This window comes from Lampetra fluviatilis, chromosome 3, assembly GCF_964198595.1.
Source record: "Lampetra fluviatilis chromosome 3, kcLamFluv1.1, whole genome shotgun sequence".
NCBI classification, from domain to species: domain Eukaryota; kingdom Metazoa; phylum Chordata; class Hyperoartia; order Petromyzontiformes; family Petromyzontidae; genus Lampetra; species Lampetra fluviatilis.
This window is the reverse complement of record NC_136277.1, coordinates 12,249,680-12,269,607: the sequence shown is the minus strand read 5'-3', so window position 1 is coordinate 12,269,607 and position 19,928 is coordinate 12,249,680. Positions and strand designations below refer to the sequence as shown.

Sequence of the window (19,928 nt, the reverse complement as noted above, 5' to 3'; positions counted from 1 at the left end):
AGGATTCGTGTCTGCATTAACCACAATACTTGCAGTCAAAATGCAAACAAATCAGTTTCAAGGACAATGCATATATTATCAGAGTGCGTTTTTGATTGCATTTTAACCGCAAGTATTGTGGTTAATGCAGTGACACGAATCCTTCGAAAAAGGTTTCAGTTTTGTTGCCAGAAAAATGGGGAAAAAACTGTTATTATATTTTGGTACTGGCAAAGGAGGTCTAATGATGTAAATAAGATTGTGTTTTACCCTTTGCTGGCAATAAACCAGGAGGTGTGAAGATGTTCAAACACCAAATAGATGATTACCTTTCGCAAGGAATCAAGTTCACCGTATTCACCGCTCACAGCGCTCGTGGCGAGCGTGCGCATCGATCGGTCGGTCGACCGTCAGTATCCGTTCTCAATCTTCTTAACCTAAACGTAAATTTACACCTACGTTAGTGGATTTTGGGCACGGGGAGATTTTATTTTGGATCGTCCGCGACTTTTAAATTATCCGCAGGCATTCCTCCGCTCTCCCCTCTCCGTCATGAGCGCGGATAACCGAGAGCCGTCTGTGCGATCGGTTTGCTTGTCCCACGGGGTTTTTGTGCACGTGCCGGGGTTTCTGTGTCGTTGACTCCCCCCCCACCCACCACCTCGACGCGATCGAGGGGCGGCTAACGACGCACCAAATCGGTTGCTCGCTCGCGCGTCAATATATATTTGGTTTTTAGATATCTTATATCTATATTTTCCTCTTTCTCGCCGCATGCGCTGTTGAATCTGGGGGCCGGGGGGGGGTGAGGACGGAGGGGGGTGAGAATGAATGGAGGGTTAACTAGCGTTGCACGACCGCCGTGTACCAGTAGCGTAACTATCAGAATCAGAATATTTATTTATAACTGGAGGAATCCGATGAGCTATAGAGATCTTTATATCGTGGGGGGGGGGGGGGGGCTGGGAGGGGGCAGAGGGTATCTTGGCCCACTGCCCCCCATTGACAACCACGACGAGAGTGGTTTACAGCAACAGCGTAAAAGAACGGCGAACAACTTGTTCGCAAATGCGGTGTACGATAAATAAAAATGTAACTCGCGAGAAACGCTTTCATCTTTTACGTTCCACGTCGTTTCATTTCAAATTTAATCCGAGACAAGCGGCGGAACGTTGCGAAGGGAGCAATACTTCAGCGGCTGCCCCCTAACAGCGTTAAACGTTCAAGACCGTGAGCGTGACGGCGATGGTGATTTGTCAGGGCCAGAGGGGATGCGATATAAAAACAGCCTCTCGGTGTGATCGGGCGAGACAAATACAAATATTGGGGCCACCGATTGCCGCACACCCACTGATGATGATAATGTAGTTACTACGTCACTGATAATGTAGTCACTACGCCACTGATAATGTAGTTACTACGCCACTGATAATGTAGTTACTACGCCACTGATAATGTAGATTACTGCACCACTGATATTGTAGATTACTACGCCACTGATAATGTAGTTACTACGCCACTTATAATGTAGTTACTACGCCACTGATAATGTAATTACTACGCCACTTATAATGTAGTTACTACGCCACTGATAATGTAGTTACTACGCAACTGATAATGTAGTTACTACGCCACTGATAATGTAGTCACTACACCACTTATAATGTAGTTACTACACCACTGATAATGTAGTCACTACACCACTGATAATGTAGTCACTACACCACTTATAATGTAGTTACTACACCACTGATAATGTAGTCACTACACCACTGATAATGTAGTCACTACACCACTTATAATGTAGTTACTACGCCACTGATAATGTAGTCACTACACCACTTATAATGTAGTTACTACACCACTGATAATGTAGTTACTATGCCACTTATAATGTAGTTACTACACCACTGATAATGTAGTTACTACACCACTTATAATGTAGTCACTACACCACTGATAATGTAGTTACTACACCACTTATAATGTAGTTACTACACCACTGATAATGTAGTTACTACACCACTGATAATATAGTTACTACACCACTGATAATGTAGTTACTACGCCACTGATAATGTAGTTACTACACCACTGATAATGTAGTTACTACGCCACTGATAATGTAGTTACTACGCCACTGATAATGTAGTTATTACACCACTGATAATGTAGTTACTACGCCAGTGATAATGTAGTTACTACACCACTGATAATGTAGTTACTACGCCACTGATAATGTAGTTACTACACCACTGATAATGTAGTTACTACGCCACTGATAATGTAGTTACTACGCCACTGATAATGTAGTCACTACGCCACTGATAATATATTCACTACGCCACTGATAATGTAGTCACTACGCCGCTGATAATGTAGTCACTACGCCACTGAAAATGTAGTTACTACGCCACTGATAATGTAGTTACTACACCACTGATAATGAAGTTACTACGCCACTGATAATGTAGTTACTACGCCACTGATAATGTAGTCACTACGCCACTGATAATGTAGTTACTACGCCACTTATAATGTAGTTACTACGCCACTGATAATGTAGTTACTACGCCACTTATAATGTAGTCACTACGCCACTGATAATGTAGTTACTACACCACTGATAATATAGTCACTACGCCACTGATAATGTATTTACTACACCACTTATAATGTAGTTACTACGTCACTTATAATGTAGTTACTACGCCACTTATAATGTAGTTACTACGCCACTGATAATGTAGTTACTACACCACTGATAATGTAGTTACTACACCATTGATAATGTAGTCACTACGCCACTGATAATGTATTTACTACACCACTTATAATGTAGTTACTACGTCACTTATAATGTAGTTACTACGCCACTTATAATGTAGTTACTACGCCACTGATAATGTAGTTACTACACCACTGATAATGTAGTTACTACACCACTGATAATGTAGTTACTAAGCCACTTATAATGTAGTTACTACGCCACTGATAACGTATTTACTATGCCACTGATAATGTAGTTACTACACCACTTATAATGTAGTTACTACGCCACTGATAATGTAGCTACTACACCACTGATAATGTAGTTACTACACCACTGATAATGTAGATACTACACCACTGATAATGTAGATACTACAACATTGATAATATAGTTACTACACCACTGATAATGAAGTTACTACGCCACTGATAATGTAGTTACTACGTCAATGATAATGTAGTTACTACACCACTGATAATGTAGCTACTACACCACTGATAATGTAGTTACTACACCACTGATAATGTAGATACTACACCATTGATAATGTAGTTACTACACCACTGATAATGTAGTTACTACGCCACTGATAATGTAGTTACTACACCACTGATAATGTAGATACTACACCATTGATAATGTAGTTACTACACCACTGATAATGTAGTTACTACGCCACTGATAATGCAGTCACTACGCCACTGATAATGTAGTTACTACGCCACTGATAATGTAGTTACTACACCACTGATAATGTAGTTACTACACCAGTGATAATATAGCTACTACGCCACTGATAATGTAGTTACTACGCCACTGATAATGTAGTTACTACGCCACTGATAATGTAGTTACTACACCACTGATAATGTAGTTACTACACCAGTGATAATATAGCTACTACGCCACTGATAATGTAGTTACTACGCCACTGATAATGTAGTTACTACGCCACTGATAATGTAGTTACTACGCCACTGATAATGTAGTTACTACACCACTAATGATGTAGTTACTATGCAACTTTTAATGTAGTTACTACGCCACTGATAATGTAGTTACTACACCACTGATAATGTAGTTACTACGCCACTAATGATGTAGTTACTACGCCACTGATAATGTAGTTACTACGCCACTGATAATGTAGTTACTACGCTACTGATGATGTAATTACTACGCCACTGATAATGTAGTTACTACGCCACTGATAATGTAGTCACTACACCACTGATAATGTAGTTACTACGCCACTGATAATGTAGTCACTACGCCACTGATAATGTAGTTACTACGCCACTGATAATGCAGTCACTACGCCACTGATAATGTAGTTACTAAGCCACTGATAATGTAGTTACTACGCCACTGATAATGTAGTTACTACACCAGTGATAATGTAGTTACTACGCCACTGATGATGTAGTTACTACGCCACTGATAATGTAGTTACTACGCCACTGATAATGTAGTTACTACGCCACTGATAATGTAGTTACTACGCCACTGATAATGTAGTCACTACACCACTGATAATGTAGTTACTACGCCACTGATAATGTAGTCACTACGCCACTGATAATGTAGTTACTACGCCACTGATAATGCAGTCACTACGCCACTGATAATGTAGTAACTAAGCCACTGATAATGTAGTTACTACGCCACTGATAATGTAGTTACTACACCAGTGATAATGTAGTTACTACGCCACTGATAATGTAGTTACTACGCCACTGATAATGTAGTTACTACGCCACTGATAGTGTAGTTACTACACCACTGATAATGTAGTTACTACGCCACTGATAATGTAGTTACTACGCCACTGAAAATGTAGTTATTACGGCACTGATAATGTAGTCACTACACCACTGATAATGTAGTTACTACACCACTGATAATGTAGTTACTACGTCACTTATAATGTAGTTACTACGCCACTGATAATGTAGTTACTACACCACTGATAATGTAGTTACTACGTCACTTATAATGTCGTTACTACGCCACTGATAATGTAGTTACTACGCCACTGATAATGTAGTTACTACGCCACTGATAATGTAGTTACTACGCCACTGATAATGTAGTTACTACGCCACTGATAATGTAGTTACTACACCACTGATAATGTAGTTACTACACCACTGATAATGTAGTTACTACGCCACTGATAATAGTCACTACGCCACTAATAATATAGTCACTACGCCACTGATAATGTAGTCACTACGCCACTGATAATGTAGTCACTACGCCACTGATAATGTAGTCACTACGCCACTGATAATGCATTCACTGAGGCATTTTTGGGTGAGTCGTGTGTCAATAACTCAAGAGGCTTGTTATTTTGTACCTCGAGATTTCTTCGCGCCTGCGTTCGCTTTTGCGGTTGAGTGTTTTTTCCCACTTCGGACTAAAGCGGTGGACATTCCACGTTCCCACGCCCGAGGACATTTGTATCTCACCACCATGTCGAGTGTAATGCTCTCCACGTACGCACTGGCAGCGCTTTTTAGATGCGTGATGAGTTTTTTGTTACTACCCAGGTCTCCCTTTGGAAACACGAGACGTTGAGTGTCCCAGCGGGCTCTCTTTCTCTCTTAGCCAGAGGTCGCAACCGGGTACCCGATACCCGTACCCTACCCGATACCTGGCTACCCGTACCCGGCCGGGTACGGGTACCCGTTTGCGACCCTGGTGCGGCCGGGTACGGGTAGACCGTGAGTCACTGGTGAGTCACCGTTTGTCACTCATATCCCAACGTCTTGTCTCTTCTCACAATTCAAGTTCCTCGAATCAACCCACCCGCGCCTGCAACATGGCTTCATCCCAGAGGTCACAATCGGGTACCCGTACCCGTACCCTACCCGATACCCGGCCGGGTACGGGTAGCCGGGTATCGGGTACGGGTACCCGTTTTCGACCCTGGTGCGGCCGGGTACGGGTACGGGTAAGGAATCAAAACCCGTTTGCGACCTCTCTCTCTCAGCCCTCGCTTTTAAGATAACGGAAATCTCCAACGGTGTTTCGTTTCGTGGGTGTTTTTTGTCGTTCTTTTATTTTCTACTTACTAACGGAAGGATTTACAGCCATCTGAGGAACGTTGCGTTACTATTCGATTAACGGTAACGAGCAAAATAAATAGACTCAACACCGCGCCTTCAAGTTTCAAGTTTCATTTATCTGGTATAGCCCTGTGAGCCATTCGAATCTTGAATCGGGTGCAACCGCAACAAACAAAAAACTAAAACATGAACAAAAAACATCTTAAAGTGAATATGTGACTGAGTGCAAACAGAAAATCCAAGAAAAGACAGCAAAATATTGCAGAAACATCACCGTACACCAACGCTGTGTGCAAAAATCTCAGTGGGATGCAAGTCAAACAACCAACAACAACCACAAGACAACTTAGGCCATCAGTCTAACTCTGTACTACAACAAACAAACATGGCCAAACCAATACACTTTTCGAAATCACCAAAATAAAGCCATGAAAGCAATGAGACAGTGGTCATAGGAACTATGACGGAATTTTCACAATAAACGACATAAACAACACGTACCACCAAAACCCTGCAGCCATAGCTGGCTGCACGAGTCACTCCACAACAGCAGGAGCATCAATCGGAGTATTATAATTTTCAATGCACCTTTAAGATCAGCATACTAAATCAAAACACAGATCACACTTTGCCTACACCCGCAGCGGATTTCGTGGACCCGCCTGGTCCCTGCCGCAAGAACATGGAATTTCCACAGCTCGCCCGAGGATCCGCCGGCAGAGGTGGACCCTGGCTTTTTGGCAGAGAGCAGAGGTCGCAAACGGGTTTTGATTCCTTACCCGTACCCGGCCGCACCAGGGTCGCAAACGGGTACCCGTACCCGGCCGGGTACGAGTAGCCGGGTATCGGGTAGGGTACGGGTATCGGGTACCCGGTTGCGACCTCTGGCAGAGAGACACACTGGCAGGCAATGGCAAAGATCCCCCGTATTGGCCGTAGCAGACTGCTGGGGCAAGTGCCGTCAGCATACAGCACCCTATGGCAGCCGGCACTTCGCACGAGGGGTTGGGTGGACGACACACCGCACCAGGTACTCATTTGAGGCTGAGTCGACCTAGGGGAGGGGGCGGGCTCAGGGCCGGTTCAAATTATCGTCACCGAGCGTTGGCGGAGGCAGGAGCCCCTTGCAGACGCAAGCGGCTTCCACTCTGAGAGTGGCATAACACAACGTACCTTTATAATGAATAACACAACATACCTTTATAATGAATAACACAACATACCTTTATTATGAAAAACACAACGTCGCTGACCTTTCACCCACCTGGCGTTCGCTAGTTCGTGGCAACATTCCAAATTGCTCAACCCCCCCCCCCAACTCTGGGTCATGTTCAGTTTCATGGAGTTCAGTCATTCCCAGTTTATTTATTGAGGGGGGGGGGGTATAAGTGCCCACGTGGTGTTCATCTTGGTGTGGTCTGGGACTGGTGTTGCTACTGGACGGCTGCTTGCGTTGTGGCCGAAACGTCGTGAGAATTATTTTATTATGTTTTGTTTTTATTATTTTATTACTTCCCTTCTACGTGACTTTACCGAAAGAACCAAGAAGATGAATCCCTGCAGTCACGAAAACTTTAAATCGAAATTTAAAGTTGCTACTGTTGTTGTTGTTTTTTTCCGCCTTTGCCCAAGCTTGATTTTAAAAAATCTCGGATTTATTGAAATTAATGAATTTATATTTTTCACTGCTATTGGGGTTGTTTGTTGTTTTTGCCGCCTTACCCAATCTTGACAACATCGGACATGTAAAATGTATTTATTTATTCTCTATTTTGCACTCTGATCGTTTTGTTTGCGTATCGTTTGCTGACCTGCCCCCCACCCCCCGTGCCCCTCACCCCCCTCTGTGACCCCAACCCCCGTAACCCCCCCCTCCCCACACCCCTCCCATACTGGACATCTTCACGGCACATCGGATTCCTCCTCCAGTCCGAAAGTAAAGATCCCTGACGACGATTCTCACGATTCCCACGGCCGAGCCGCGATGAGCCGCGATGAGCCGCGATGAGCCGCGATGAGCCGCGATGAGCCGCGATGAGCCGCGATGAGCCCACGATGAGCCGCCGATCGACAAAAACGCGGAGCTGCCAAATAGTGCGACGCTTGCTTGCTTATGACCGTGCAAATCTTTCGGTCGTTTTTTAACCCACTTCCCGTGATCCAATCGAGTTGACATTTTCCACACAGACTCGTTGTGCGTGACAATTAATTTATTGTGAAAATTTTTTTCCTAAATTTTACACTGTTTAGGGAATTTTTTTAAAATATTTAATTACCAATTGCTTAATGCTGGCAGACAATTATCTGACCCATAGGTGGCAGCCATCTCAAGCCAGAGGACGAGAGGACTCTAGCCGCCACGCATATAAAGGATTTAGAGTGAAAAACTTTGTTTTTACGGGTTAATTTTTGTCACACTTCTTTTTTTACGGAGGGCGGTTTGCCAAAATCCCCACGCGAGTGAAAGAGCGCGAGTGAGTGAGAGAGAGAGTGAGAGAGTGAGTGAGAGAGTGAGTGAGAGAGAGTGAGAGAGTGAGAGAGAGGGGAGAGACGGCAGCTGTGGGAATTCCTTTGCAATATCGAGAGCCCCTCAAATTCACGACAAGTCACCTAGGTAAAAAAATTAAATTAGGTGGGACCGCCACAGCTGAATTTGCTGTATCTTGGAATCCCTGCCTCACTTGATACAGCAAATTCAGCCGTGACGGCCCCACCTGATGACGGAGACTTGTGTTGCCTCCGAAACGTCGTGCTTTTTTATTATTTTAGTTTTATTAATTTTAATTTCATTTTTTACCTACGTGACTTTACCGAAAAAAACTAAGAGTATGAATCCTTGCAGTCACGAAAGCTTCAAATCTAGAATTCACGACAAGGTTTTTTTGTTCAGATTTCTCTCGGCCCCCCTCCCCACCCCCAACACCTCCGGTCCACGTGACCCACGGTGGCGCCACGTCGGTTCCTCTTCTTCCTCCTCCTCGTTTACCGCTTCGCTCCTCCGCACGACGATTGTTAAAACACGTCCCACGTGACGTTGCTGAAACTGTTAAACGCAGGAGCCGATTCAAATGAAGGTTGAGATATCTGGGTGTGCGCGTGTGCGCGTGCACACATGTGCACGTGTTGCTTGTGTACGTGTGAGTGTGTGTGTGCACGTGTTGCTTGTGTACGTGTCTGTGCACGTGTACGTGTGTTCAGTGTGTACACGTGTACATGTGTTCAGTGCGCACACGTGTTCCTTGTGTACGTGTTAAGTGCGTACACGTGTTCCTTGTACACGTGTGTTCAGTGCGCACACGTGTTCAGTGTGCACACGTGTGTTCCTTGTGCACGTGTGTTCAGTGCGTACACGTGTTCCTTGAACACGTATGTTCAGTGCGCACACGTGTTCCTTGTGTACGTGTGTATGCACGTGTTCCTTGTGTACGTGTCTGTGCACGTGTACGTGTGTTCAGTGTGCACACGTGTTCCTTGTACACGTGTGTTCATTATGCACACGTGTTCAGTGCGCACACGTGTTCCATGTGCGTCTCACGTGACGCAGACAGCGTCGATTGCTTGGTGCCTCGCGTGCCGTGTGTTTGAACAAATCAGCGCGTGGATTGAATTTTGGTAAAAGGGGAAAGGCGGTGGCGTGGTGGTTGCGTGGTGGTGGTGGAGTCGTGGTGGTAGCGTGGTGGTGGAGTGGCAGTGGTGGTGGAGTGGTGGTGGTGGAGTGGTGGTGGTGGTGGCGGTGGTGGCAGCGGCGTTCGCGAGCGACTGACTTTTTTGGGGACAACCCCCTCGGTTGAGTTCGTCACCACGTGATCAATTTGGGAAATCGCGTCGTGGTCTCGTGACAGCCTGGCAACGGAATGTGCGTAGAGACGTTCAAGCCTTGCCCCTAATCCACCATAGCTATAAACGCACTCGGATCGGTTTCGTTTCATTTGCAGTGGGGTACATACGTACGTCCGTACCCGCAGTCTATTTGTCCTACAACGTCGCGGTGGTAGTTTGCGCTCCCGAAAAAACGCCGGGGCGTCCTTCGGTGAAAAATGAACAATAATATAACGCGGGGGAATAAAGCGCAATCCGCGATAACGCGCGGAGATGCGCAACGCAGGCCGAACAGGGACGTGAGGCTCGTGGCGGGCAGAGCGTCTGGAAGCATCCAGCAGCATCCCCGCTGCCTCGTGCGACAATGACGACACAACGCCCGAGGCGGCCGTAGCGACCGCCAGCTCTGTCTGACCAGCGCGCTGTGTTAGTTCCGTGATAGAGGCCGTAGTTTCAGCCGCACCAACCTTACCATAATAATTAAAAGGGTGCCTACCTTGGCTCCTCCCACCCTCAACCAGTATATATACAAGGACCGTTTTCTTGGAATTTCTCTTACTTGATACAGCTATCGTGCTGTGACGGTTCCACCTGAAGACGGAAGCTTGTGTTGCCTCCGAAACGTCGTGATTTTTATTTTATTTTACTTTTATTAATTTACATTTTTACCTACGTGACTTTACCGAAACAACCCAAGAATATGAATCCTTGCAGTCACGAAAGCTTCAAATCTAGAAGTCTTTTGGGTTAGATCGCGAAAATATAAACGCGCCGTTAAACCCGTCCGCAGCCAATTTGTCAAGGTGTTTGTCACGTCAACAAAACGTGGCCAATTCGTTACGAGTACGGCACACGCCGCCTGTGCGTTGGAGAGAGTGAGCCCACTGCAACATTTGCTATTCGAGTAGGCTGTCACGTTTCGCCGGCAATTACAAGAACGGCAACCAGCATCATCAGGAGACAGCCAGAGTTCCTGGAGGAATTCCCTCTGGAGCCCCGCGTGAAATTCCTACTGCGGAAGAACCGCATGGGTAAAAGTGCAGCCCTGCGTTTGTCCTCCTGTTTCGGTCTTAAATAGAGGGGATACATGCGATGACGTCGCCTTCGAGCCAATCAGCTGCAAAGGGCAATATTATCCATATCCGTATTATGGATATTATCCGTATGATTATCCGTATTACGGATAATGTTGGTCGCGAAAGCCTTTGCGTTCATCTGACGTAGGTTCCGTTTCGCTCGATAGCGTTTTATATCCGATTCTCTGTCCGCGTTATAAAACAAACGCATTCCCCAATCCACCCGTCGCCTTTCCATATCCAATTCGCGTTATGAAAACAACAACAACAATAACAGCGCGCGCCGTTATAGGAGGACAGGCCGTAGCGCCGCGTTGAATTTCTTTCGCCGCCGTGCGAGTCGAATAGGAGGTCATTTTGTGTTCCGTGAGTTTCCGTCCCAATTGGAGCGTTTCTGTTTTTTTTTTGTACAAGGTATAGAAACTTCAGTGGACACAAAATGGCTTTTTTGTGGAAATTTACCTTGTTACTTTTGGCCCGGTCGAAAGTTGGCGTAGATAGTGGTGGGTGGGAACGTGTTTTGTCTGTTCTCAAAAGAAAAAGTTGTGTGACCCATGGCGATTTACGATCTCACCCGTCGCTGTGACGCGTGCCACTCGGGGTTTACCGCTCACTCGCTCGCTTACCGACGATTGTGTGCGGGGCAGTGCCGACGGTGCCCCGACCCTTGAGAATGATCTCATTTTACTGCATCGCTGTGTTGTTGATGTTATGATTATTCCTACTACTTACGTACTTGCTTATCTACTGCTGCTGCTGCTGCTGCTGCGGACACACATACTAACGCGGTACTCTCGCGGCAAGCCCTACGATGTACAAAACGGAGCGAAGCCTCGCCCGCGAAGCGGCCATATTGCCACGTTTGAACGACGCCTGCCTGTGACGCGTCACGCGTGACGCGCGTGCACGTGGTCGTTTTAACGATGGTCGTTTGAGTTAATGATTAACGCTGCCGCCGCCGCCGCGCGAGTCTGACGGAGCGATGGGAATGTCGCGCGGATTCGCTCTGGTGGTGGTGGTGGTTGAGTGGTTGGGGTATGATTTAGACGTTTTAACGGCACCTTTTCCTGCGAGTATGAACCCACCCGCGGTAAAGACGAAGTATTGCTAGAGAGAGTGTGTGGGGTTTTTGTTTGGTTTTATTTTTCCCGACCTCTCCGACCCCCCCCCCGCCCCTTCTTCCATTATTCAAAGACAGTATTTACATCTATTTATCGATGCTATAATATTACGAGGACAAAAGATTATTGTTAAGAGTATATATATATATATCTATTACGGTACCGAGCGCGTTGGCGTTTATTCGTTTTCTCGTCGCCGCGGTTCGCGATCGAGTGCGCGGATTTCTTTTTTTCTGGATCGTACGGTACACCTCAAATCCACCGTTCCACCACCCCCCCTCTCCTTCCTCCGCCCCGTGTACAATCTACAGCAGTTTTTTTTGTATATATATTTAAATACATTTAGGAAAGAAAAAAAAGATCATTATTGCTGTAATGACGACGATGATTATTGTAATGAACGGCGGAGGTTGGCGCTCATGCCGACGGGTGGTGACGATAATTTAACGGAAATATTCATAAAAAAAACTTTGTACAGTATATGACAGGGTACTGTTTAAAAATATATAATTGAGGTGAACGATTTTTTTGGCTGTTTTCTTGTTAATATTACACGAAATTAATGATTATGGTTACAAAAAATAAAAATAAACCTTGAATAAAAACGACGCAAAAAACGGCGCGGTCATTTGTCGGTGGCGTCTTCTCAGCGGCCTCTCTGCCCACCGATGAAGCTTGGAGAGAGAGAGAAGCGACTGAATGGAGTTGAAAAGAGAGGCCCGCGACAATGCTCGCACTAACACTGTTACCTATAGACTCACTAACACTGCTACCCATAGACTCACTAACACCGATACCCAAAGACTCACTAACACCGATACCCATAGACTCACTAACACCGATACCCATAGACTCACTAACACCGATACCCATAGACTCACTAACACCGATACCCATAGACTCACTAACACTGCTACCCATAGACTCACTAACACTGCTACCCATAGACTCACTAACACTGTTACCTATAGACTCACTAACACTGCTACCCATAGACTCACTAACACTGCTACCCATAGACTCACTAACACCGATACCCATAGACTCACTAACACTGCTACCCATAGACTCACTAACACTGCTACCCATAGACTCACTAACACCGCTACCCATAGACTCACTAACACCGCTACCCGTAGACTCACTAACACCACTACCCACAGACTCACTAACACCGCTACCCGTAGACTCACTAACACTGCTACCCATAGACTCACAAACACTGCTACCCATAGACTCACTAACACTGCTACCCATAGACTCACTAACACTGCTACCCATAGACTCACTAATACAGCTACACATAGACTCACTAACACTGATACCCATAGACTCACTAACACCGCTACCCATAGACTCACTAACACTGTTACCCATAGACTCACTAGCACTGCCACCCATAGACTCACTAACACTGCTACCCATAGACTCACTAACACCGCTACCCATAGACTCACTAACACTGCTACCCATAGACGCACTAACACCGCTACCCATAGACTCACTAACACCGCTACCCATAGACTCACTAACACTGCTACCCATAGATTCACTAACACTGCTACCCATAGACTCACTAACACCGCTACCCATAGACTCACTAAAACCGCTACCCATAGACTCACTAACACCGCTACCCATAGACTCACTAACACCGCTACCCATAGACTCACTAACACCGCTACCCACAGACTCACTAACACCGCTACCCATAGACTCACTAACACTGCTACCCATAGACTCACTAACACCGCTACCCATAGACCCACAAACACTGATACCCATAGACTCACTAACACTGCTACCCATAGACTCACTAACACTGTTACCCACAGACTCACTAGCACTGCTACCCATAGACTCACTAACACTGCTACCCACAGACTCACTAACACTGCTACCCATAGACTCACTAACACCGCTACCCATAGACCCACAAACACTGATACCCATAGACTCACTAACACTGCTACCCATAGACTCACTAACACCGCTACCCACAGACTCACTAACACTGCTACCTATAGACTCACTAACACTGCTACCCATAGACTCACTAACACCGCTACCCATAGACTCACACTGCAACCCATAGACTCACTAACACTGCAGCCCATAGACTCACTAACACTGCTACCCATAGACTCACTAACACTGACACCCATAGACTCACTAACACTGATACCCACAGACTCACTAACACTGCTACCCATAGACTCACTAACACTGCTACCCATAGACTCACTAACACTGATACCTATAGACTCACTCACACCGCTACCCATGGTCTCACTAACACTGCTACCCATTGACTCACTAACACTGCTACCCATAGACTCACTAACACTGCTACCCATAGACATACTAACACTGCTACCCATAGACTCTCTAACAACGCTACCCATAAGACTCACTAACACTGCTACCCATAGACTCACTAACACGGCTACCCATAGACTCACTAACACTGCTACCCATAGACTCACACCGCTACCCATAGACTCACTAACACTGCTACCTATAGACTCACTAACACTGATACCCATAGACTCACTAACACCGCTACCCATAGACTCACTAACACTGATACCCATAGACTTACTAACACTGCTACCCATAGACTCTCCAACACTGCTACCCATAGACTCACTAACACCGCTACCCATAGACTCACTAACACTACTACCCATAGACTCATTAACACTCCTACCCATAGACTCACCAACACTGATACCCACAGACTCACTAACACCGCTACCCATAGACTCACTAACACCGCTACCCATAGACCCACAAACACTGCTACCCATAGACTCACTAGCACTGCTACCCAAAAACTCACTAACACTGCTACCCATAGACTCACTAACACCGCTACCCATAGACTCACTAAAACCGCTACCCATAGACCCACAAACACTGATACCCATAGACTCACTAACACCGCTACCCACAGACTCACTAACAACGCTACCCATAGACTCACTAACACCGCTACCCACAGACTCACTAACACTGCTACCCATAGACTCACTAACACTGCTACCCATAGACTCACTAACACTGCTACCCATAGACTCACTAATACAGCTACACATAGACTCACTAACACTGATACCCATAGACTCACTAACACCGCTACCCATAGACTCACTAACACTGTTACCCATAGACTCACTAGCACTGCCACCCATAGACTCACTAACACTGCTACCCATAGACTCACTAACATCGCTACACATAGACTCACTAACACTGCTACCCATAGACGCACTAACACCGCTACCCATAGACTCACTAACACTGCTACCCATAGACTCACTAACACCGCTACCCATAGACTCACTAACACTGCTACCCATAGACTCACTAACACCGCTACCCATAGACTCACTAACACCGCTACCCATAGACTCACTAACACCGCTACCCATAGACCCACAAACACTGATACCCATAGACTCACTAACACTGCTACCCATAGACTCACTAACACTGTTACCCACAGACTCACTAGCACTGCTACCCATAGACTCACTAACACTGCTACCCACAGACTCACTAACACTGCTACCCATAGACTCACTAACACCGCTACCCATAGACCCACAAACACTGATACCCATAGACTCACTAACACTGCTACCCATAGACTCACTAACACCGCTACCCACAGACTCACTAACACTGCTACCCATAGACTCACTAACACTGCTACCCATAGACTCACTAACACCGCTACCCATAGACTCACACTGCAACCCATAGACTCACTAACACTGCAGCCCATAGACTCACTAACACTGCTACCCATAGACTCACTAACACTGACACCCATAGACTCACTAACACTGATACCCACAGACTCACTAACACTGCTACCCATAGACTCACTAACACTGCTACCCATAGACTCACTAACACTGATACCTATAGACTCACTCACACCGCTACCCATGGTCTCACTAACACTGCTACCCATTGACTCACTAACACTGCTACCCATAGACTCACTAACACCGCTACCCACAGACATACTAACACCGCTACCCATAGACTCTCTAACAACGCTACCCATAGACTCACTAACACTGCTACCCATAGACTCACTAACACGGCTACCCATAGACCCAACACCGCTACCCATAGACTCTCCAGTCGTGGTGTATCACTGTGGTCATCCAGAAGTAGACCGCAGTACACCACCTAACGACGCCAATGCCCCGATCCACAAATACGAAGAGGAGGCATCACCACGGCAATTCAACTCCACTGCTGCTCCCGTCGAGGTTATGATCTGGGTTTGACCACCTGAACGTGAGATTGTTCGTTGTTGGCTCTGGATCTACATCAGCAGCCGTATGGATGAAGAGGAAGAATAACAAATGACCGTTGTTCAAACCTAAATCGGGACCCAGTGCTGCTTATACCTTCTACCATTATCCGTAAGAGGTTTTAGGTTAGATCGCGTAAATATAAATGCGTAGTGAAACCTGCCACCACCCGGCATAGCCAACGAGCAAAGCCTGCCACATAAACAAAGCACGCCAATTTGTTGCTAGTCCAGAGCACGAACCGGTTACGTGTCGCAGAGCAAAACCCACTCCAGCATTTACAATTCGTGTAGCCGTGACATTTTGCCGGCGTAATTACAACAAAAACAACAAGCAGCAGCAGCATCATCATCAGGCGGACAGCCAGAGAGTTGATAATTGTTATTCTTAGGTTTTTTCGGTAAAGTCACGTAGGTAAAAAATTAAAATTAATAAAAGTAAAATAAAATAAAAATCACGACGTTTCGGAGGCAACACAAGCTTCCGTCTTCAGGTGGAACCGTCACAGCCACGACAGCTGTACGGTTCCACCTGAAGACGGAAGCTTGTGTTGCCTCCGAAACGTCGTGATTTTTATTTTATTTTACTTTTATTAATTTTAATTTTTTACCTACGTGACTTTACCGAAAAAAACCTAAGAATATGAATCCTTGCAGTCACGAAAGCTTCAAATCTAGAGTTAATAATTGGATTTTTACCCTTCTATCTGGCAACAAAACTGACACGGGTGTGGACCAATCAACTTCAAGGACAGTGCACATTATCAGAGTTATGTTTTTTGTTTGCATTATGACTGCAGGTATTGTGGTCTATGTAAACATGACTCCTTGTAAAAAAAGGTGTCAGTTTTGTTACCAGATAAAAGGGTAAAAAACCAATTATCATATTTTTTTACTACCAAATGAGGTTCCAATGGAGCCAGAGAGTTGTGGAGGATTCCTCCTGGAAGCGTGCTGCAGAGCCCCGTTTGAAATAGTTTCCGGCTGCAGCACTGCGATTCTTCTTCATCCACTGCTGGTTGCACTGAGCCTCCACAAGACGGAGCTCGAGACGACAGGGACTCCCTCTACTTACGAACGAGTTAGGTGACAGAGGTCTGTCCGTAAGTCTAAGTCCCAACTTTACTCCTGTTCAAACACGTTGTATGGCATGCACATTAAACACGGAGAATGGCTTTAAAAGTTGCATATTCTCCTGCAGATGTAGATCCCACCGGTTCGTCATGTTCTGCAGATGTAGATGCTACTGGTTCTTCACGTTCTGCAGATGTAGATGCCACTGGTTCTTCATGTTCTCGCAGATGTAGATGCCACCGGTTCTTTACGTTCTGTAGATGTAGATGCCACTGCTTCTTCACGTTCTGCAGATGTAGATGCCACTGGTTCTTCATGTTCTCGCAGATGTAGATGCCACCGGTTCTTTACGTTCTGTAGATGTAGATGCCACTGCTTCTTCACGTTCTGCAGATGTAGATGCCACTGCTTCTTCACGTTCTGTAGATGTAGATGCCACTGGTTCTTTACGTTCTGTAGATGTAGATGCCACTGGTTCTTCATGTTCTGCAGATGTAGATGCCACTGATTCTTCACGTTCTGTAGATGTAGATGCCACTGGTTCTTCACGTTCTGCAGATGTAGATGCCACTGCTTCTTCACGTTCTGCAGATGTAGATGCCACTGGTTCTTCACGTTCTGCAGATGTGGATGCCACTGGTTCTTCACGTTCTGCAGATGTAGATGCCACTGGTTCTTTACGTTCTGCAGATGTAGATGGTTCTTCACGTTCTGCAGATGTAGATACCACTGGTTCTTCACGTTCTGTAGATGTAGATGCCACTGGTTCTTCACGTTCTGGAGATGTAGATGGTTCTTCACGTTCTGCAGATGTAGATGCCACTGGTTCTTCACGTTCTGCAGATGTAGATGCCACTGGTTCTTCACGTTCTGGAGATGTAGATGCCACTGGTTCTTCACGTTCTGTAGATGCCACTGGTTCTTCACGTTCTGCAGATGTAGATGCCACTGATTCTTCACGTTCTGCAGATGTAGATGCTATCGGTTCTTCACGTTCTGCAGATGTAGATGCCACTGGTTCTTCACGTTATGTAGATGTAGATACCACTGGTTCTTCACGTTTTGCAGATGTAGATGCCACTGGTTCTTCACGTTCTGCAAATGTAGATGCCACTGGTTCTTCACGCTCTGCAGATGTAGATGCCACTGGTTCTTCACGTTCTATAGATGTAGATACCACTGGTTCTTCACGTTCTGTAGATGTAGATGCCACTGGTTCTTCACGTTATGTAGATGTAGATGCCACTGGTTCTTCACATTCTGCAGATGTAGATGCCACTGGTTCTTCCTTCACGTTCTGCAAATGTAGATGCCACTGGTTCTTCACGTTCTGCAGATGTAGATGCCATTGGTTCTTCACGTTCTGCAGATGTAGATGCCACTGGTTCTTCACGTTCTGCAGATGTAGATGCCACTGGTTCTTCATGTTCTGCAGATGTAGATGCTACCGGTTCTTCACGTTCTGCAGATGTAGATGCCACTGGTTCTTCACGTTATGTAGATGTAGATGCCACTGGTTCTTCACGTTCGGCAGATGTAGATGCCACTGGTTCTTCATGTTCTGCAGATGTAGATGCTACTGGTTCTTCACGTTCTGCAGATGTAGATGCCACTGGTTCTTCACGTTCTGTAGATGTAGATGCCACTGGTTCTTCACGTTCTGCAGATGTAGATGCCACTGGTTCTTCACGTTCTGCAGATGTAGATGCCACTGATTCTTCATGTTCTGCAGTTGTAGATGCCACTGGTTATTCACGTTCTGCAGATGTAGACGCCACTGGTTCTTCATGTTCTGCAGATGTAAATGCCACTGGTTCTTCACGTTCTGCAGATGTAGATGCCACTGGCTCTTCATGTTCTGCAGATGTAGATGCCACTGGTTCTTCACGTTCTGTAGATGTAGACGCCACTGGTTCTTCACGTTTTGCAGATGTAGATGCCACTGGTTCTACACGTTCTGCAGATGTAGATGCCACTGGTTCTTCACGTTCTGCAGATGTAGATGCCACTGGTTCTTCACGTTCTGCAGATGTAGATGCCACTGGTTCTTCACGTTCTGCAGATGTAGATGCCACTGGTTCTTCACGTTCTGCAGATGTAGATGCCACTGGTTCTTCACGTTCTGCAGATGTAGATGGTTCTTCACGTTCTGCAGATGTAGATGCCACTGGTTTTTCACGTTCTGTAGATGTAGATGCCACTGGTTCTTCACGTTCTGCAGATGTAGATGCCACTGGTTCTTCACATTCTGCAGATGTAGATGCCACTGGTTCTTCATGTTCTGCAGATGTAGATGCCACTGGTTTTTCACGTTTTGCAGATATAGATGCCATTGGTTCTTCACGTTCTGCAGATGTAGATGCCACTGGTTCTTCACGTTCTGCAGATGTAGATGCCACTGGTTCTTCACGTTCTGCAGATGCCACTGGTTCTTCACGTTCTGCAGATGTAGATGCCACTGGTTCTTCACGTTCTGCAGATGTAGATGCCACTGGTTCTTTCACGTTCTGAAGATGTAGATGCCACTGGTTCTTCACGTTCTGCAGATGTAGATGCCACTGGTTCTTCACGTTCTGCAGATGTAGATGCCACTGGTTCTTCATGTTCTGCAGATGTAGATGCCACTGGTTCTTCACGTTCTGCAGATGTAGATGCCACTGGCTCTTCACGTTCTGCAGATGT

At 45.8% G+C, this 19,928-nt stretch overlaps 1 protein-coding gene across 4 annotated transcripts in view; it reads left to right on the top strand.

Moving 5' to 3' along the window:
• The window catches only part of LOC144952367 (uncharacterized), a 158,069-nt gene that overhangs the window by 125,124 nt on the left and 13,017 nt on the right, over positions 1–19,928 (top strand). The window contains exon 26 of one of the 4 annotated variants that reach the window (XM_078882760.1): positions 7,753–12,444. The exons of 2 other annotated variants lie outside the window; for them this stretch is intronic. In XM_078882760.1, coding sequence (XP_078738886.1) covers positions 7,753–7,831 — 79 coding nt within the window. In that variant the 3' untranslated portion in view covers positions 7,832–12,444. Of the gene's footprint in view, positions 1–7,752; positions 12,445–19,928 lie in introns of those variants that run through there. One more of the 4 variants, XM_078882783.1, reaches the window with a different exon arrangement.